This window comes from Hoplias malabaricus, chromosome 3 (genome assembly GCF_029633855.1).
Source record: "Hoplias malabaricus isolate fHopMal1 chromosome 3, fHopMal1.hap1, whole genome shotgun sequence".
In the NCBI taxonomy this organism is placed as follows: Eukaryota; Metazoa; Chordata; class Actinopteri; order Characiformes; family Erythrinidae; genus Hoplias; species Hoplias malabaricus.
Genome location: NC_089802.1, coordinates 5962289 through 5982830, shown reverse-complemented (window position 1 = coordinate 5982830; position 20542 = coordinate 5962289). Strand labels below are relative to the sequence as shown.

Genomic DNA, 20542 nt, shown 5'->3' with positions numbered 1-20542 from the left:
ACCCAGTCACTCACACACTCACACCTGTGGACAATTTCACACACTCACCCAGTCACTCACACCTGTGGACAATTTCACACACTCACCCAGTGACTCACACACTCACACCTGTGGACAATTTCACACACTCACTCAGTCACTCACACCTGAGGACAATTTCACACACTCACCCAGTCACTCACACCTGTGGACAGTTTCACACACTCACTCAGTCACTCACACACTCACACCTGTGGACAATTTCACACACTCACCCAGTCACTCACACCTGTGAGCAATTTCATACACTCACCTAGTCACTCACACACTCACACCTGTGGGCGATTTCATACACTCACCCAGTCACTCACACCTGTGGGCAATTTCACACACTCACCCAGTCACTCACACACTCACACCTGTGAGCAATTTCATACACTCACCTAGTCACTCACACACTCACACCTGTGGGCAATTTCATACACTCACCCAGTCACTAACACCTGTGGGCAATTTCATACACTCACACCTGTGGAGAATTCCTTTCTTTCTCTCTCTCTTTCACTCAGTCACTCACATCTTCCCTCCCTCCCTCCCGTTTCAATTTCACACACTCATCCAGTCACTCACTCACTCACACCTGTGGACAATTTCACACACTCACCCAGTCACTCACACACTCACACCTGTGGACAGTTTCATAAAAGCCAGTGTTTTTTTAATTGTTTTTAGGGAGGAAACTGGAGAAAACCCTCACAGACACAGGGAGAACGCACCAAACCCCTCACAAAGTGTGACCCTAGGCAATGATCCAACCCAGGACCCCAACACCCTGAAACTTTGTGCTAGCAACATTATCAGCTGTGTTACCATGTCTTCCACAGTAGATTTGGTTTTGTGTGTTTCTTTTTTTCAACCAGAACCGAGTTTTGCACCAGGATAATTAAAGAAATCTAACCTGTGGAACTGTGTCACACCTGAGATTAACATTTTGAACTTAGAATAGACAGAAAGACAATATTAATACTGAACCATTTGCAGAGCGAGAGCAGTCACACAATAAATAATCTACATATAACTGGTAAAATGTAGAGAAAACGTCTTACACAGAGAAGCTTGTGTGTAATAAACACACAAACATGTTTAAGGATCACAGAGTTCATTTAGGCCTTGTTTATTTCCTCTGATTTCTTCTAAAGGCCTCTTAGGATTGAGAGAGTAATGAAACAGAAACTAAGCAACACCTTAGACAATCATTTCAAGAAAAGCTGAGAATTAGAACTGACAGAAACTAATCTAAAACTTGCTTTAACCTTTTTTTATGAGACTTGAAACTGTACACTGGAAAACTGCCAGGAATGACTAAGCAGGCTACAGGCAGTTGGTATTAAATAAAAACAATGCAAAAGCAGCTAGTAAAGCATTGGTCCAACTCATGGTCTGCGAGTACGATGCCAGAAAGGACAAAAGTAATGGCTAACATTAGCTTAATCGACTGCCAGCCACTGCTAGCACACTTAATCCCAGCTCCAGGCCTGCAGCAGGGTTGTAAAAGCTAACATTGACCCACAGGCAGATATTGCAGAGCTAACAGCTAACACAGGCCAGGCCCACACAGAACATCTGGCCCATCGCCAAGGTGATACACAGATCTCCGCGACCCTTCCTGGACTACTGCTTCTGGAGCTGGAGCTGATGAATGTGTTTAACAGTCAGGCTCAAGAGACCCGGACCCCATCTGGACAATACATTGAACAAGACTAGGGCTCTGAGCTGAAGGACAGGGAAGAGAAGAGAAGAGAGCACACAGTGAGAAGTAAAAATAAAAGAAGGGAATAGAAAAGAAAAAGACTAAAAAAGGTAATAGAAGAGAAAATAATAAAAGAGAAGAGAAGAGATCAGAGACAGTGAGGTGGGAAATGAGTGAATGGAGATGTGCCAGATGTGACAGCAAGTAAGTGTTAATAAAAACACTGTGGAGAGGGACAGCTTTGTATACAAGTGCATACACACACACACACACACACCCTGTAGGTAAAGGGGGTTCTTTCTAAGGGACCTCAGTGTTAACAGGTCCATCTAATTAATTAAATGCCGGGCAGGCAGCTGCTGTATTAATTACCGCTGTAAGCTGGGAAATAATTGGAATCCAAAAAAGCAACGCAGGGCCTGAAAAAACACAGGCTGAAGAAGGCTGTTAAAAGGATGAGTGAGGAGGCCTAGTTTACAAGCCTACTCTGTTCACGCTAATGAAGCACCATGAGTTTGTCCTCTCTCCCCATCTCTCTCTCTCTCTCTCTCTCTCAGTGCAGTAAAGGATCTAGGTTGGAGGTGCATTGAAAGCTTAATCAGGACACACAGAGCTGTAACGTTTACATGCTGCCTCATAATCCGTTAATAATAAAAAATATATATCTCAGTCATTCAAAAACACACCTTGCTCATACTGCAGTAAACCAGCTGAGGCCAATCTCAGTGAATATTCAACCTATAAAATATTATTTTATGTTATGGTAACATCTCAACGATGAGGGTGTTCCACAAAGCAGGATTTCTCAGTTAACCAGTTAACTTAAGCCCAACGTTGAGGACTGTCCAATAGGCATCACCCTCAGCTCTGTTCCTATTGGAGGGGCTTGTCTTTGGGCTTAAGTTAGCTGGCTTACTGAGAAATAATTTGTGGAATATCCCCAGATTAGCTACAATCAGTAAGTGAGCTCCAGTCCACAGGTGGCGCTAATTCAACAAATCCATGAAAACTGTTTCTTATATATACCTGAAGATGAATTACAGGAACTGTGTTGTAATTAGCTGTCACACAGGAGAATATCTTGACTGATATAACCTTTTGGAGCACAGACTGGAGGTTTTAGGGGTAGATTTTTACTTAGGTTTAAGGGCAGGGTTATGGTGAGAGTGAGGATTAAGGCTAAATTGTCTTTGAAATTAATGTGTAAATGGACAAAGGCCTAATTATATTTTGGACACTTGTAAGAATTCTGGAATGTTCTATTAGTCACATATTTACAAATTAATGCTGTGGTCAGGCTAAAGATATCTAAACAGCTGTGTGTAATTTGGGTCTGATTATTACAGTATGAATGTAAATAGAGACAGATCACTGAGTACAGTGAGCGTATTTATATAAGTATGTCAGAAATCTGTACATGAACCACTGATAAAAGTCCACTCAACTCTACTGAACTTCCCTGCCTCAGCAATTCACAAGCACAGAGATAACCACTGACACATTCCAGATACATTTATCTCCATTGTCAAATATATATATCTCTCTGGGACGTACACCCCAATGCGCGTACACACACCCACACATTAATTGTCTGTATAACAGCGTGAGTACATAAGGAATTCTGAAAGTAGCTTATCTGTGGTTGTCTGATTCTCACCCGCTCTTGCTCATGTTATCTATATCTGTTTTACATCCACTGACACTTCCAAATATTAAAAGCTGCAAACTCACTTTGACTTTTAACTTTTTGCCTTATATTTCTCTCAATCCCACTCACTTGCTTTCCCCGTCTGTCCCAATGATGACTCTTCTGTAACCTTTCCATTCTGGTCCTGGTGGGTCTGGAATCACTGGGCACTAAGCAGGAACCCCACCTGGTGAGAGTCCATCGCAGGACATCACACACTGACCTCTGCCCCAGCTAATCTGAGACCACAGTTATTAGCATTCATTCGTTCATTGTCTGTAAGTGCTTATCCAGTTCAGGGTCGCAGTGGGTCCAGAGCCTACCTGAAATCATTGGGCGCAAGGCAGAAATACACCCTGGAGGGGGCGCCAGTCCTTCACAGGGCAACACAGACACACACACACACATTCACACCTACGGACACTTTTGATTCGCCAATCCACCTACCGTCGTGTGTTTTTGGACTGTGGGAGGAAACCGGAGCACCCGGAGGAAACCCACACAGACACAGAGAGAACACACCAACTCCTCACAGACAGTCAGGGAGAACACACCACACTCCTCACAGACAGTCACCCAGAGGAAACCCACACAGACACAGGGAGAACACACCACACTCCTCACAGACAGTCACTCGGAGGAAACCCACGCAGACACAGGGAGAACACACCACACTCCTCACAGACAGTCATCCAGAGGAAACCCACGCAGACACAGGGAGAACACACCACACTCCACACAGACAGTCACCCGGAGGAAACCCACGCAGACACAGGGAGAACACACCAAACTCTGACTGTGACACTGCCTGCTGCGCCACCGTGCCACCCCAGTTATTAGCAGTTTTCCAGAAATATAACTGCTGTGTTATATTAATTATACAGATTCGTGTACAGTTCCATTACGTCAACAAAATGTACCTTGACCAGCTCAGCACATGCTCGCATAAAACCAAGTTGGGTGGGGTGGGGCTTAGAGAGAGCCAACTGTGAATTCAATCCCATCTTAGGATAGTTGTGGCACTGCCGGGGATCAAAGTCAGGATCCCACTATGATGGGCCCAACAGTAGACTGACTCTCCTATAGTATGCATTTAATCCATTCATTTAATCCTCCCCTACAGTGGGAGATGGAATTGTTTAGACCACAAAGAACTGGTGGGAGTTTTATCTGAATCACAGAAGATTATTGGGGTTACCCTTCTCCATACGGATAGGGTACTGTTATAAACACTAAATATTTATAAGCAGAGCTCAGTCTAATGGAAGGAAAATTACAAAAATCACCCGGTTGAAAAACCGCCACCCTGCTTTCCATCCCTTTCAGATTAGAATGGTTATGGGACACACATATAAGAGGTCTGATTTACATATTAAAATTCCCTCTAAGGTTTGGAATATATTAGGAGTACCACCCAATCATCTGGTCATTTGAAGCCGTCCTCCTCCTTGAAGATTTTTTTCTACAGTTTGACCAGACGTTATAACTGATTCAAACCGTGCTGCGTATGGAATTCACATTCCTCTACTTTCAGGTTTAATTCCAATAAAAACACAAGCCTCCAGTTAAATAGTGGCTGCAGGATTTAAAACACTTGTGATTGGTGTTGATATATGGGAGTTGCTGTTGAGTTTTTCATTTGTAGTGTTCATTCATTCATTCATTCATTATCTGTAACCCTTTTCCAGTTCAGGGTCACGGTGGGTCCAGAGCCTACCTGGAATCATTGGGCGCAAGGCAGGAATACACCCTGGAGGGGGCACCAGTCCTTCACAGGGCAACACACACAAACACATTCACTCACACCTACGGACACTTTTTTGAGTCACCAATCCACCTACCAACATGTGTTTTTGGACTGTGGGAGGAAACCGGAGCACACGGAGGAAACCCATGCGGACATATGGAGAACACACCTCACTCCTCACAGACAGTCACCTGGAGGAAACCCATGCGGACATATGGAGAACACACCTCACTCCTCACAGACAGTCACCCGGAGGAAACCCACGCAGACACAGAGAGAACACACCACACTCCTCACAGACAGTCACCCTGAGCAAACCCACGCAGACACAGGGAGAACACACCACACTCCTCACAGACAGTCACCCGGAGGAAACCCACGCGGACACAGGGAGAACACACCACACTCCTCACAGACAGTCACCCGGAGCAAACCCACGCAGACACAGGGAGAACACACCACACTCCTCACAGACAGTCACCCGGAGGAAACCCACGCAGACACAGGGAGAACACACCTCACTCCTCACAGACAGTCACCCGGAGGAAACCCACGCAGACACAGGGAGAACACACCACACTCCTCACAGACAGTCACCCTGAGCAAACCCACGCAGACACAGGGAGAACACACCACACTCCTCACAGACAGTCACCCGGAGGAAACCCACGCGGACACAGGAAGAACACACCACACTTCTCACAGACAGTCACCTGGAGGAAACCCACGCAGACACAGGGAGAACACACCACACTCCCCACAGACAGTCACCCAGAGGAAACTCACGCAGACACAGGGAGAACACACCACACTCCTCACAGACAGTCACCCGGAGGAAACTCACGCAGACACAGAGAGAACACACCTCACTCCTCACAGACAGTCACCCGGAGGAAACTCACGCAGACACAGGGAGAACACACCACACTCCTCACAGACAGTCACCCGGAGGAAACCCACGCAGACACAGAGAGAACACACCACACTCCTCACAGACAGTCACCCAGAGGAAACCCACACAGACACAGAGGGAACACACCACACTCCTCACAGACAGTCACCCTGAGCAAACCCACGCAGACACAGGGAGAACACACCACACTCCTCACAGACAGTCAGCCGGAGGAAACCCACGCGGACACAGGAAGAACACACCACACTTCTCACAGACAGTCACCTGGAGGAAACCCACGCAGACACAGGGAGAACACACCACACTCCTCACAGACAGTCACCTGGAGCGGGAATCGAACCCACAACCTCCAGGCCCCTGCACCTGTGTGACTGCGACACCTACCTGCTGCCCCACCGTGCCGCTCTCATTTGTAGTGTACAGTACTATAATCTCACCCAATATTTCTGGCTCGTATTCCATCTTCTTTGAGTGAGCTCCTCATTTACAAATTACACTGTATGATTTAGGCATCTGTAATTGGCTATAAAAAAAGAACTGAACCTAGAACTTCGTCACTCAAGCTCTAGTATCACTTTTCTCCTTATTAGCCACAAAACCATACCTATTTATACCAGTGACTACACATTTTCCCTGCTTTTCTGGAAGCTTGTTTACATATTTTCTCAAGTTTAAAGAATAAATCCTACAGCATTAAGAAAGGTGAGGTTTTTTTTAATAAAATTAGGTTTTCAGCAGACTCCTCTGCATGCTACTTTTTATTTTTGTTTTGCCTACAAGCAAAAATACTAGCACCTGAAAAACTAAGAGTGCCGCCCTGAACTGGGGGGCTATACCTCTCTCTCTCTCTCTGTGTCTCTAGGAGGCTGATAGCAGTAGATGCTGAACAGTGGGTGAGCTAGACCTCCAGTCATTCACACACACACACACACACACGTCCCTGGAAGTCACTTCACTTTGATAATAACATGCCTTCCTCATCCATTGCGGCTGAGGGGGTGGACCTTATGTAAGCACTGTCACCCTGTCCCTCCCTCCTGTCTATCTGTCTATATCTGTTCCTCTCTCTCTCTCTCTCTCTCTCTCTCTCTCTCTCTCTCTCTCTCTGTGTGTGTGTCTTCACCCCCCCCCCGTGACCATGCACACTTTCTCCCAACAGGGACTGGTGTTGCCATGGGAACGGCCCTGAATCACCTCCCTTTCTGTTTTTTATTATTATTTTATTTCCCCCCGTAGCCTCTGCTTGGTAACTTTTTCCTTTTCTCCTTCTTTTTTTTTTCTCCTCACTCATCTCCCTAAAACATCTGCAGTTAATGAAATTCTAAAAAGATGCATCACTACCAGCGTTGTAGCACCCTGCGAGCAAAAAGAGTACAAAGGCTGTAGCAAAGACTTTACGCGACTGAGGAGACTTCTTCAAAAACAGCCTTAGAGCCATCTTTGGGGGTTCACCACAGTTTATTGTGAGATATAAAACATAGAGCTCCATCAGAGGACAAACATTTAAAAATGATTTATTTCAGCACTCGCATCTCTTTACAATATAATAACAGCCTCTACTGTTTTCAGAAGGTTTACACTCATGGTGTAACATTGCCGTGATTGAATTCAACCATAAGACTATCAGTGAGGTCAGGTACGGATGTTGGATGGTTAGTTCTTGGTCACAAATGTCCCTCCAGACATTTAACAAAGGTCCTAAATGGTGCTCCATGCTTTCGGAGAACTCTATCTCTGTTAAGGCTCATAAAGTCAAACAGTTAACGTTGCAGACGTACAGTGCACCAGATGTTTTCAATATATTCACCACATACAGCTTCAACCAAATGCTTCTTTTTATGTCATTAATCTTTTGTTACACTGATTTACATTGCCTAGTTATAATGGAGTAATTACATGCTAAATACACATTAGATAAGCAATGACTAATATTTACATTCAATATCAGTAGAATCCTTCAGTCAGAAACAGCACAAAACCACTGTGGCCTACGCTGGCATTTCATCCCTCGCCTCCCAGATTGTTTTTGAGCTGCAGGATGGAAAACCGTGTTTATGTTAGCGGAGCTGTTGCTGGGTTGAAATCGGAGAAGTACAAAAACAAATCTGTACTTTTCAATTTTTATAATTTCATTTGACAATTGGTCTTTTTTCCCACCTCTTTCCTCAGTGTTTAGTCGTGTTTGAACAACTGGTGTTGATCAGGCTGAACGAGGCTGCCTGCCAACACACTCAGACAGTTCCCTTTCACCTCCACTGTGGGTTTTTACTCCAGGGTTTCAGAGAAAGAGCACTTCCACCAGCACAATGCATGGCCAGTCTGGGACACTTGATTAATCTGGCTATATATAGTTCTGAGTTTCTTAAAGCCGTGACTCTTCACTCTAGTCCTCCTAAGGTTAGTGATATTTTTGCTGATAGGTTTAAAAAAGGACATGTACAGCAACTACACAAGGTTCTTTATTGAAGACAATTGTTCTATTTAAAACTCTATGATTAAGTGGATTTTTACATGTTCATATGGTTATTCAGATGAATGAAATGTGTGTTCTATATGGTTCTATGTTCGGTACCCCCCCGAAAAACGGATTCAGAAGAACCCTATTTCTATAAATATTTATCATAAAATTCTATACAGAACCATTTGCCACACATACTTCATCAATCTGAAGAATAGTATCATCATACAAAGAACCATTTAAGCATACAGATGGTTCTATATGAAACTCATGGTTGTAAACAGAACCATTGCCCTTAGTCAAGTTCTCTTGAAGATCCATCTTTTTTTAAGAGTGTAAACCTGCCCTTATGGGCTTCAGAACAATGAGACAGAAGCTTTCATTAACTACGTTATCCTAATTAGATATACACAGCAAATTCTCAAGTGTTAAATCAACACTATTAGTGTTAGCAATTATTACATTGACAGTGTTAATTTAACACTAATAGTGTCGATTTAACACTGGTGAATTTGCTCTGTACTTAGTGTTCTCCCTGTGTCTGTGTGGGTTTCCTCCGGGTGCTCCGGTTCCCTCTCAAGGTCCAAAAACACACGTTAGTAGGTGGATCGGTGACTCAGAAGTGTCCGTAGGTGTGAGTGTGTGAGTGAATGTGGGAGTGTGGTGTGTTCTCCCTGTGTCTGCGTGGGTTGAGGAGTGTGGTGTGTTCTCCGTGTCTGCGTGGGTTTCCTCCGGGTGACTGTCTGTGAGGAGTGTGGTGTGTTCTCCCTGTGTCTGCGTGGGTTTCCTCCAGGTGACTGTCTGAGAGGAGTGTGGTGTGTTCTCTCTGTGTCTGCGTGGGTTTCCTCCGGGTGACTGTCTGTGAGGAGTGTGGTGTGTTCTCCCTGTGTCTGCATGGGTTTCCTCCGGGTGACTGTCTGTGAGGAGTGTGGGGTGTTCTCCCTGTGTCTGCGTGGGTTTCCTCCGGGTGACTGTCTGTGAGGAGTGTGGTGTGTTCTCCCTGTGTCTGCATGGGTTTCCTCCGGGTGACTGTCTGTGAGGAGTGTGGTGTGTTCTTTCTGTGTCTGCGTGGGTTTCCTCCGGGTGACTGTCTGTGAGGAGTGTGGTGTGTTCTCTCTGTGTCTGCGTGGGTTTCCTCCGGGTGACTGTCTGTGAGGAGTGTGGTGTGTTCTCCCTGTGTCTGCATGGGTTTCCTCCGGGTGACTGTCTGTGAGGAGTGTGGTGTGTTCTCTCTGTCTGCGTGGGTTTCCTCTGGGTGCTCCGGTTTTCTCCCAAGGTCCAAAAACACACATTGGTATGTGGATTGGTGACTCAGAAGTGTCCGTAGGTGTAAGTGTGTGAGTGAATGTGTGTCGCCCTGTGAAGGACTGGCGCCCCCTCCAGGGTGTGTTCCCGTATTGCGCCCAGTGATTCCAGGTAGGCTCTGGACCCACTGCAACCCTGAACTGGATAAGGGGTTATAGATAATGAATGAATGAATGATATACCTAACTACAAATATTGTGCTATTAAGCAAGCAAAACTGGCCTATAAAGAATGCACTGTGTTTGATTATTTCCAAAAAAGCCTGAACAGAACTCATGGTGACTCATTACTAAAACTTAGAATAACAAGGACTGGTTGTGTCATAAATGCAAAGCACTGAAATTGAGACCCTCTTTGAGCATTTTTTAACATAAGCAAGTTAGTGCTACAAAATTTGTTAGATTAATTTAGGAAAGTCCTTTTGCTGCAGCTGAGGTTGAAGCTGTCTCTACTGTATAAATATCTCTATTACACAGGCTGTTAAAGCACTAAAACCGGTTTAGCACCACCTCAAGCTAATGTTTTTAATGAGGTATATAATGACCATTCTCATTTTCCCCTAAACCTCTCCACAGACCTCATCTCTCACCCTTAAGGTTAGTGAAACATATCATGCTAAAACTAAAATTATCATCTTTACCGTTTAAATTGTTCACTTTGTCTGAAGTGAGGAACAGAGAAACAGCCTGTATCTGCTACAGGCAAATTGATATGCTCAGGTATGCGGCAATTATCTGTAGATTCTATTTATTATTCATGACTATCTGTTGAGTAAGTTACTGAGGTGAAAGAGTGGCTAATTTGAGGTTGTCACACTTGCATAAAAATAAATCACTTCAGAAATGTCTTAAACATAGTTTTGTAGATGTAGATTTGAGTGGAGGTCAGCAGAGGTTTTAAATGACTGCTCTAAGTGCAGGTCGTGTTAAAACAAAAAAGAATCCATAACATGCTACTCCAGGCTTCAGACTCATGTTTGCAGACATTTTCCTTTCTTTAACAGGCCAATGAGTAATAGGACTCACTTGAAATTATACCGTAGTTTCTCATTATAATCTGTCAAAAGCAATTTCACAAAGACTAAATGGTGGAGTTTTCAGTTCCACTCCTTAGACTCCCATAATGACCCAGGTTTGATCTCATTACCCAGTCCCACACTTTCTAACGCTCTTGCTGGAGGTCTCTCTGACCGCTCAGCAAATTACACACGCCGCAGCAAATGAACTTCACAAGCATCCAGCTGTCCTCACACACACACACCATGTTCGGTCTCATGTGCAGCAGATTCTGAAATTAGGTTCTGTTGTGCTTCTTTCAAAGCCTCAGGCTTGAATCTGCCAGTGTTAATGTTCAGATGCTTTTAGACAAGGTTCTATCGAGATCTGGCACCAACCCGGCCTCATTAGGGCAGAGTAGAACTACATTTCCGCTGCTGTTCCTCTCCATTATGTGTAAGATGAGGACAAGCACCATATTCACAAAGACTTATCACAAAGCCTGTCTTACTTTAGGATCCTTTTTTCCCCTGTGGTCAGTGTGAGGCGAAAAGCTACACTGATTCAGGTCCTGACCCTGTCCCTTCTTGATACTTTTCAGCAGGACCACTGTCTAGCTCACAGTTTATGAGAATATTCACTGTGTTGCGGGACCTCAAAAAAGCTCAGCACATAACCCAAGCAGACAGATTCTGCTCAACACAGAACCGTACCAAGATGATGGATGGAGCCAACTCACACATGAAACAAGATAAAGAAGTCAGCCTAGGCAACAAAACTCAGTCTAAGAAACTCATTTGTTTAAGAAACTCTGTACATTTCCAGAGAAAAGAGCCAAGATCTTTAGTTTCCCTCAAAAACTTTGGTGGGAGAACACACCACACTCCTCACAGACAGTCACCCTGAGCAAACCTACGCAGACACAGGGAGAACACACCACACTCCTCACAGACAGTCACCTGGAGGAAACCTACGCAGACACAGAGAGAACACACCAAACTCCTCACAGACAGTCACCCGGAGGAAACCTACGCAGACACAGGGAGAACACACCACACTCCTCACAGACAGTCACCCGGAGGAAACCTACGCAGACACAGGGAGAACACACCACACTCCTCACAGACAGTCACCCGGAGGAAACCTACGCAGACACAGGGAGAACACACCACACTCCTCACAGACAGTCACCTGGAGGAAACCTACGCAGACACAGAGAGAACACACCAAACTCCTCACAGACAGTCACCCGGAGGAAACCCACGCAGACACAGAGAGAACACACCAAACTCCTCACAGACAGTCACCCGGAGCGGGAATCGAACCCACAACCTCCAGGTCCCTGGAGCTGTGTGACTGCGACACCTACCTGCTGCACCACCGTGCCACCCAATATTTTTGCAAATTTTAATAAATATTATTAGCACTACATACATTTCAGCCTTTAAACTTACACCTACCATTAACAGTAAACTTAACCCTTAACCTAACCATAACCCCAAATTAACCCTAAAGTCTAAGCTCCAAAAAGTTTGAAATGTGTTGTGCTTCTTTAATGTTATCTCTTACATCCAGCCCCGAATCTAACCATAACCCTAACCTTTAAATTACACTCAAACCTAACTGGAAGTTCCAAAAATTAGAAACGGCAGAGGTGTGTTTGTGTATTGCTCTAAATTTGTGTGGTCCTCCTACAGGTACATAACAGAGAGGTTGGGTATATACTAATTCAAATAAATCCAAATATACAAATGTTAGGAATGTTCCGTGTGCTGTTTATTGTTTTGTACGCAATGATTTTTTAGATCTTGTTGTTTCTGTAGGTCTTCCAACTAAATTGTCAGAAGAAGAGAGGGGTCCTTAGAGTAAGACCATAGAGGGCCAGCTATTTCTTAGAAACCTTCACTTTGTACAATAAAGATTCAAGAGATTGGATGAAGCCAGGAGATGAACAGACACACCTTTTTAGGTCAAGTGAACCCAAAAGCATGAAGCAGAAAGACAAGACTTTCCAATATATCAGTGAGAGATGAGGAGTGTCGCTGCCTATATCGAGAAGTGCTAGCCTTGAAGTGTACGCTGCTTCCATTATAAAAAAAAACCCTCAAACAGGGCTGGTGGAGGGTGTAGGGGTGAAGGACACTGTGAAGTGGTTGTAGGATTGCTGTAGGGTTCCTGGAAACCTTCATTTGCAGTGAAGATGAAATGAAGATATGAATCATCTCCAATAAAATTTATGTCTGTCTTACACATACACCTGGGTATCACATCTTCATCCTGTCTGTAGCCGGAGGGTCAAGATATGGATGATTTAACCACATGCACATTTCCAGAATCTTTAACCCTCCTCAACCACCTAACAGCATTGTATAATGATCAGTGATTTCATGAGCAAAATTTGTTCTGATCAGCATTTCTGCTTTACAAAGTTTCATTCTACAAGAGAAACAGAAGAATAAATGTGAACCACTGTGTGTGGAGGAGGTAGAGAGGAGTTTTCTTTTTTCTTGTAGCAGCTATTAGAGGACAAGCTTGACCCAAACCCGGTCACAAAGTCAAGCAACACAAGCATCTGCCATCAATTTATTATCCAGAAAAATATCCTCTTACAACTAGTGGAGAGAGAGAGAGAGAGAGAGAGAGAGAGAGAGAGAGAGAGAGAGAGAGAGAGAGAGAGAGAGCGAGCAAGAGAGAGAGAGAGAGAAAGAGAGAGAGAGAGAAAGAGAGAAAGAGGGAGAGAAAGAGAGAGAGAGAGAGAAAGAGAGAGAGAAAGAGAGAGAGAGAAAAAGAGGGAGAGAGAGAGAGAGAGAGAGAGAGAGAGAAAGAGAGAGAGAGAGGAGAGAGAGAAAGAGTAGTGGGATACTTACTCGTTCTTCTGCAGAATGAGGAGCAGCTGTTTGCCTTCCGCCTCAATCAAGAGCTTCAGTGATGCAGGATAGCCCTGAAAGTGAGAGAGAGATGACACAGATGCTTAAGTTAAGACACATGATGTGTGGGCATGCTAGAATTTTCATGTTTTGTGTTGTTTTGTTTGTGTGAAAGAAAGGTGAGGGAGACAGTGAAGAGGATGGAAACTCCTGATAAAGGTCAGCTGTAGTGCTGTGACTCTATACACCGAGATAGCAAGGCAACCAACATAACACACCTAGTGACAGCCCTGAAGCAGATCTGTACAAACACACAGTAGAGACTTCAAGTGACCTTTCGAAGTGTATGAATTTTACAAGGTGTGAATATATTGCTGGTGATCTGCTAGATATAAGGGGGGTTAAGAGAAACTAGCCTACACTCTATTATCACTATAAAATGTCTATAAATAGTGATTTACTGAGTGCTCCTGTTTCTCCAGTTTTAGTAAAATTTGCAAACCAAATGAATGAATTATACAATTTATAACATTCCCAACTATTCATGTGCCACTTGAAAATGCAGAGGCTGACTGATTGATGGCATAATTTATTGCGCCTGTGGTGTGGCAATCTCTCACTGCTTGGTCCTGGCCTTGCATTAAAACCAAGGTAAAATAATACAAAATAACTACAAATGCCCATCGTATGACACACACTGGCATTAATGCCATTCGAATGAACTCAGCACAAATGAACACTATGCTAAAGATCTATGCGTGTGTACTGCTGTCTAACTCTTCTCGTCTGCTGTGAATAGTCTCTTAAGTAAACATGATGCTTTGCCTACATGGCAAATCTCTGCAAACAAATATTTCCTGTCAAATAATCTTGTCAAATCCAGCCTGCTGCGTGATTCGACAGCTGTTTATATATTTGTCAAAGGCTGGGTGTTGACAACAGTGTTGCTGTAATTACTGAAAATCCATGTGATTCGGGAAATAGAGAGTAACGGAGTGTGTTTTCTGCATTAAGCAGGCTTTGTTTGGGATAAAGAGTGTTTTTTTACTTGTTTTATAGAATCTCACTGAGTGTCCTCGAGCTGTTGGCTCACAGGATTAGCTTTATGTTTCTATTCTCTCTCTGACATTAATCCACTCCACAGTGTCTAGGTCAGACTGCTGGGTTTCAGTCTATGAGGATATAATCCAGCTGTGGGATAACAAAACCAAGCAAATAACTCTTTCTTATATCAATAACAAGGTCATTCACTGGACACTGGCAGTGCACACTGGGACAGGACAGTACCAATAAAACACTACCATTACAATAACCCTGCTACATATTGGGAGTGTATTACACCTCACAGTTTATCAATAGTTATTTAATAATTTATTAAAGAGGATTCTGGCCTAGCACTACAGTTTAGTAAGCTTATTCTGTAATATTATTCAGTATTATATACTCAGTTCATCTCCCTGCCTCATATTTGCCAGGGTGCCTGCAGGGCCGGCCTAGAAGAGGCATTTTCACTTACTGACTGACTGAGTGAGTGAGTGACTGACTCCTAATGTTGAAATGCACATTTGCGAGTAGGAACTGTTAGTTCAGCCATATTTCACAGAGAGAATTTAAGGTGGCGATACTACACCGTCTATTGTTCAGCCATATTTCACATTCCAGTTTGTGAACTAAATTTGGTACCGCCTTTCCACCGACATAAACTGGTTTGTGAACCAGAGAAATTAGTTCCCAGCTGGAACCAAAGAACAGTAGGTTCTTCAGCATGAACCGTGGCTGAATAAAAAGAAATAAGACAGGAACACGCTCTGTTTGTGTGTGTTTCTGGGGCTGTGTTTGGCACAACACCATGCGCGTTAGTTCACAGCTCAGAACTCAATATTTGCAATATTTACACAGGTATTATATCTCACTGAGAGAGGATTATGAACAAAACTGTGCTCCCTTTTTAATTTCTGCATTTATTAGTCATGCCCTCCATATTTTCTGTATAACACAATCACAAAATAAAAACCACTTGTAAACAAAGACATTGATATGAAGCACCAAAGCTTCTCCAGAAAATCTGATGACAAGGCATATGCATTTTGGGCTTTCCTGTTTTTGAAATGCCAGAAACACTGCTGTGACAATGGCTGTATGGCTAATGGCAGTCTGGCAAAACTAGGCTTGCCTAGTTTTTCTTTGTTTATTTAACAAAGTCATGAATTACAGAAATACATCAACATCACTGAGAATCCCTGTGGTGTCAACAACACTGCTAGCCTAGGCCCCTATGCAAGCTAATAACAAACAATTGGTATCAATATTGACAGGTCAATATTATAATAATTAACACATACATGTGTATACAAGTCCTGGTACGGCCAACTACAATATTAGGTGAACACCAGAACTTGCAAATCCACTGCAGCTACACAGGTCTGTGCCAGTATTTGGACCAGAGACCTCTAATGAAAAACTTGGGTTGCTACTGGAAGTGGTGTTGTTGGGCCCAGCAGAGGCACTGTCCCTAAAGTCTGTATGAATTCAGATGTCCGAGTGCTGTGACAGGGACAAGATAAAATGAATTAAATGGATAAGACATAAAAACATGTTCCTGACTGGGAGGTAACAAAAGATCCCTGGGCATTTCTTTGGAAAGAGTTGGGGTGTTACATTAATGTCTATCACTGTGGTCACTTCTGGCCTCCTAGCCATGGGTTCCTCCTCCACCTAATAGCTGATGTGTGGTGAGAGTACTGGTGCAGATTAGCCACCATCGCATGATCCAGGTTGATGCTGCACACTGGTGGTATGTTCCAAAGTGTGTAAAGTGCCTTTATTTTGTAGAATAGCATTATTTAAGTGTAACTAACCAACATGTGTCAGATTGATTAATCTGTTTTTCCTCCCAGTATGCCTGGCTCTCAAGCCAAATGTATCTAATTTTGATCATGGTGTCGCCAGGCGTTTTCTCTACAAAGAGTATGAACACTGAAAGTCCAGAAGGAACAGCCCAGTGGTCATCCATGCTTAAATATTTATCAGCAAAAATTGTGCACAAAGAATTATGGTTAGTTACTTCATTTTACATGTTTTCTAATTTCATTTTGATATTTATATGTTGGATATTTATAATCCACAGGTAGATTGGCACACACCCTCATACAAACACACACACACTCAGACACAGACAAAGAGAGAGAGAAAGAGAGAGAGATCTGGGTGGTCTCTCCTTCCTTTCTGTATTTATTGCTTAAGGCAGTACACATGTGAAGCCCTGTGAAACAGTTTTATTGACTCTGCTACGAAAACAACACATGGGAGGTACACAATAATAATGCCCTAAATCAGCATATCTTCATCAGCTGGAGTGTTTACTGTGGCACAAAAAGATGACTATAATTAACTGCAAACATGGCCCCAGTGTCCCCCTAGAGCTCTTTAGTACACACAGCAGCGGCGACTTTCATCCACACAACACTGTAGTCCCCTAAATCGCCTTAGAAATATTTTTCATTAAAAACAGAGGGAAACAAATTGCATTTCCACTAAAGTGCCCTTTTAAGTATTCTCACTCGAAGCCTCATCAGTGAAGATGTGTCTCCACTCCATGTGGTCTAAGCAACACTCTGTTCTCTGGGTACAACACACCTTTTTAATGGGCACAAGAATAAGGCATTGAGTCTGTAAGAGTGGAGAGAAAGTCTTGGTGGGCAGACTGCTCCATTTTTGGCACTCACACACCAGACACGTTAGAGACACCTGAATGTCACACTTTTCATAGAGATTTTCCTGTCAGAAATATAAACCTCACAAGCATCAAACATGTCTCACTCTCTCTTGCTCTTTCCCTCATTTCCCCCATCCCTAGACCAACTGCTGAATGGTAGCTTTTGAACAGCTGGATGGGGTGGTATTTCTTTTTTACTTAAATGTCATTGTGCTATTTAAAATGAATTGGAAAAACAATGAGAGATTGGCAGTAGGAAGCCCCTTTCTAGTGGAGTTAGAAAGCCCTGACGAATGTGATTTCTAACAGACAGTTTACTGCAGAGTAGTGATAAGCTAAATTATAAAATTATCAATTTAATTATGAATCTGTGCTGCATTCACTAAACTGTCGAGTGTATACCATATCCTCAGAGACGACACGCTGAGTGGCTCTGGAAGGCTGCATAATAAAACTGATATTACAATATCTAAGTCAATAGGAGCACAAAGGCTTATTGTAACAGCATTGCTCAACAAAAGAGTAAGAAATAGACATCTCTGCATGGTGCCCAGCGAGGATGCTGACCATTCACGATTGAACGAAGCTACAGATAAATCATCCAATTCCTCTTTGTCCAAATTGCGTGGTTCTGTACAAGAAACAGTCATATGGAGCACCTCGTTTTCACAAATGAAGTTTACCATAATAAAACAGAACAAAAAGCAGCACTTACCATCGTTTGCAGGAGGTTGATTGGTCTCTTCTTTCCTCCAATGAGAAGCCATGGCTCAGTAGTCTCATAGTGTTCCACTTTGCTGAGTGGCCTCTGGTCGGTTGGATTCTCTGGGGGTGCAAATAAAGTAAATGAAAGGGCTTTTCCATCACATAGGAAACCTGTCTACATTTACATATAAATACAATTGGTTTCCAACGCATTTGGGCCTCTGACAATCAAAAGCAGGTAAGACTTCTGGAAAAGAACACTTACATAAGTAATGTTGATGAAAATGTATAGCTTCAATTCGGCGTGAAAATAGGTTACCACTGTAACTCATACCTTCCATTATGTATGACGCATGCAAACAGTCAGATCTGCTCAACTCAATTCCACTGTGAGATTGTATCAGATCCAAACTACATTGCAGACTGCAGCTAATCAAATCTGCTGTTTAGGTTTTCATTGGATAAGGTCAGGCTGTCACAATGCAACCGAGACTAACACAATATTCATACATCCAGTAATCCCAGGCAGTGTTTACACTAATAAATCTAAGTCCTTTAACAATCTGGATTCAGCAGGGCTCCCGTGTTTGAGTGTTGGTAATTTATCAGAGTCTCTTCGACACCCACAGGCAAAGTCACTAGTCAATGTTTTCAGATAACGCAGCAGAAATGCCAGTCTCCCTGGAAACCTGTCCACTTTTACAAGTTCAGAGGGAGTGCTTTGAGTTCAAGTTCCATATCTATTTTTATTAACTGTCTTGCTTCTGTTCGCTCTGATTTTCTTCCCTTGTTCCCTCTCTCACTCTGGATTTGTTTTCATGTACACTGTAAAATTATTAAAATGGATATATTAAATAACACACTCTTTGTTGTTGTCTTTATCAAATGTCCATGCAGTTTATATGACCAATAGATCAAGAATATACATACAGTTATTTGAATATTTCCACATGACTGGGGAATGGTGTTTTAATTGTGGTTTTCTATATTTTACAACTTTTGATAAAGCATATGTGACTTAGACAAGAGCATTATTCAAGTAGAAGAGTACAGGGTGGGCCATTTATATGGATACACCTTATTAAAATGGGAATGGTTGGTGATATTAACTTCCTGTTTGTGGCACATTAGTATATGGGAGGGGGGGAAACTTTTAAAGATGGGTGGGGACCATGGCGGCCATTTTGAAGTCGGCCATTTTGGATCCAACTTTTGTTTTTTCAATGGTCATGTGACACATCAAACTTATTGGGAATTTCACAAGAAAAACAACGTAACTTCATTCTTTCATGAGTTATTTACAAGTTTCTGACCACTTATAAAATGTGTTCAAAGTTTTGCCCGTTGTGTTGGATTGTCAATGCAGCCCTCTTCTCCCACTCTTCACACACTGATAGCAACACCACAGGAGAAATGCTAGCACAGGCTTCCAGTATCTATAGTTTCAGGTGCTGCACATCTTGATGGTATGGTGTGGTATATGGGGTACAAAGATAGTGGGGGTCATTCTTCATCAATGGAAACTTCAAAGCCACTGGATATGCAAAATTGCTACATGATGATGTGTTTTCTTCTTTATGTTTTGTGTGGATATGCCAGTTGAATGGCCCCCAAGGTCTCCCAATCTGACCCGCTTAGACTTTTATCTTTGGGGTCATCTGAAGGCAATTAAAACCAAGCATACCAGTTTTTCTTGTGAAATTCCCAATATGTTTGATGTGTCACATGACCCTCTTCCCATTTAAAAAAAACAAAAGTTGGATCCAAAATGGCTGACTTCAGAATGGCCACCATGGTCACCTCCCATCTTGAAAAGTTTCTCCCCTCCCATAAACTAACGTGTCACAAACAGGAAGTTAATATCACCAACCATTCCCATTTTATTAAGGTGTATCCATATAAATGGCCCACCCCGTAGATTAATAGAAAACGCATTATGGCTGAAAGTTTGTGGACACCTGTTCTTTTAATATTTCTCCCATTAGATGCTGCAACATCTCTGTAAGTATTTGATGGCACTCAGCCATAGGAACATTAGTGGGTCCAGGCTCATGTTGGCCAATTAGTACTGGACCACAAACACCACTCTAAAACATTCCATAGGTATTGAACGGTGCTGCATCACTTTAGAGAATGCAGATCTGATTCTTACAGCTCAGTGCTGGGGGCTTACCCCTGTAGCCCACACTTGGCATTGTTTATGTAGATTATTGTCTATGGAGATTCCTTAGGCCATACATTAGGGCTCACAGTGTGTGCAACTGTATTTATTTGAATTCACTGATTATACTGGGTGCAAAAGTGCATTTTAAAAATGCAGATCAAACAGCAAAAAAGGGCTTAAAGGGTTAAACACTTGTGAATCTCATGTGTGTCTTGTGTGTACTGAGTTCTGTGTCTTGAGTGTGATGATTGAGAGAT

The 20542-nt window shown here is 43.0% G+C and overlaps 1 protein-coding gene across 1 annotated transcript in view; it reads right to left on the bottom strand.

Annotated features, from left to right (window-relative positions):
* Positions 1–20542, bottom strand: part of LOC136691735 (disintegrin and metalloproteinase domain-containing protein 12) — a 133396-nt gene that overhangs the window by 89652 nt on the left and 23202 nt on the right. The window contains exons 2-3 of the mRNA XM_066664474.1: positions 18132–18241; positions 13702–13775 (exon numbers count right to left, since the gene is read on the bottom strand). Of these exons, the coding sequence (XP_066520571.1) occupies positions 13702–13775; positions 18132–18241 (184 nt within the window). The remainder of the gene's footprint in view (positions 1–13701; positions 13776–18131; positions 18242–20542) is intronic.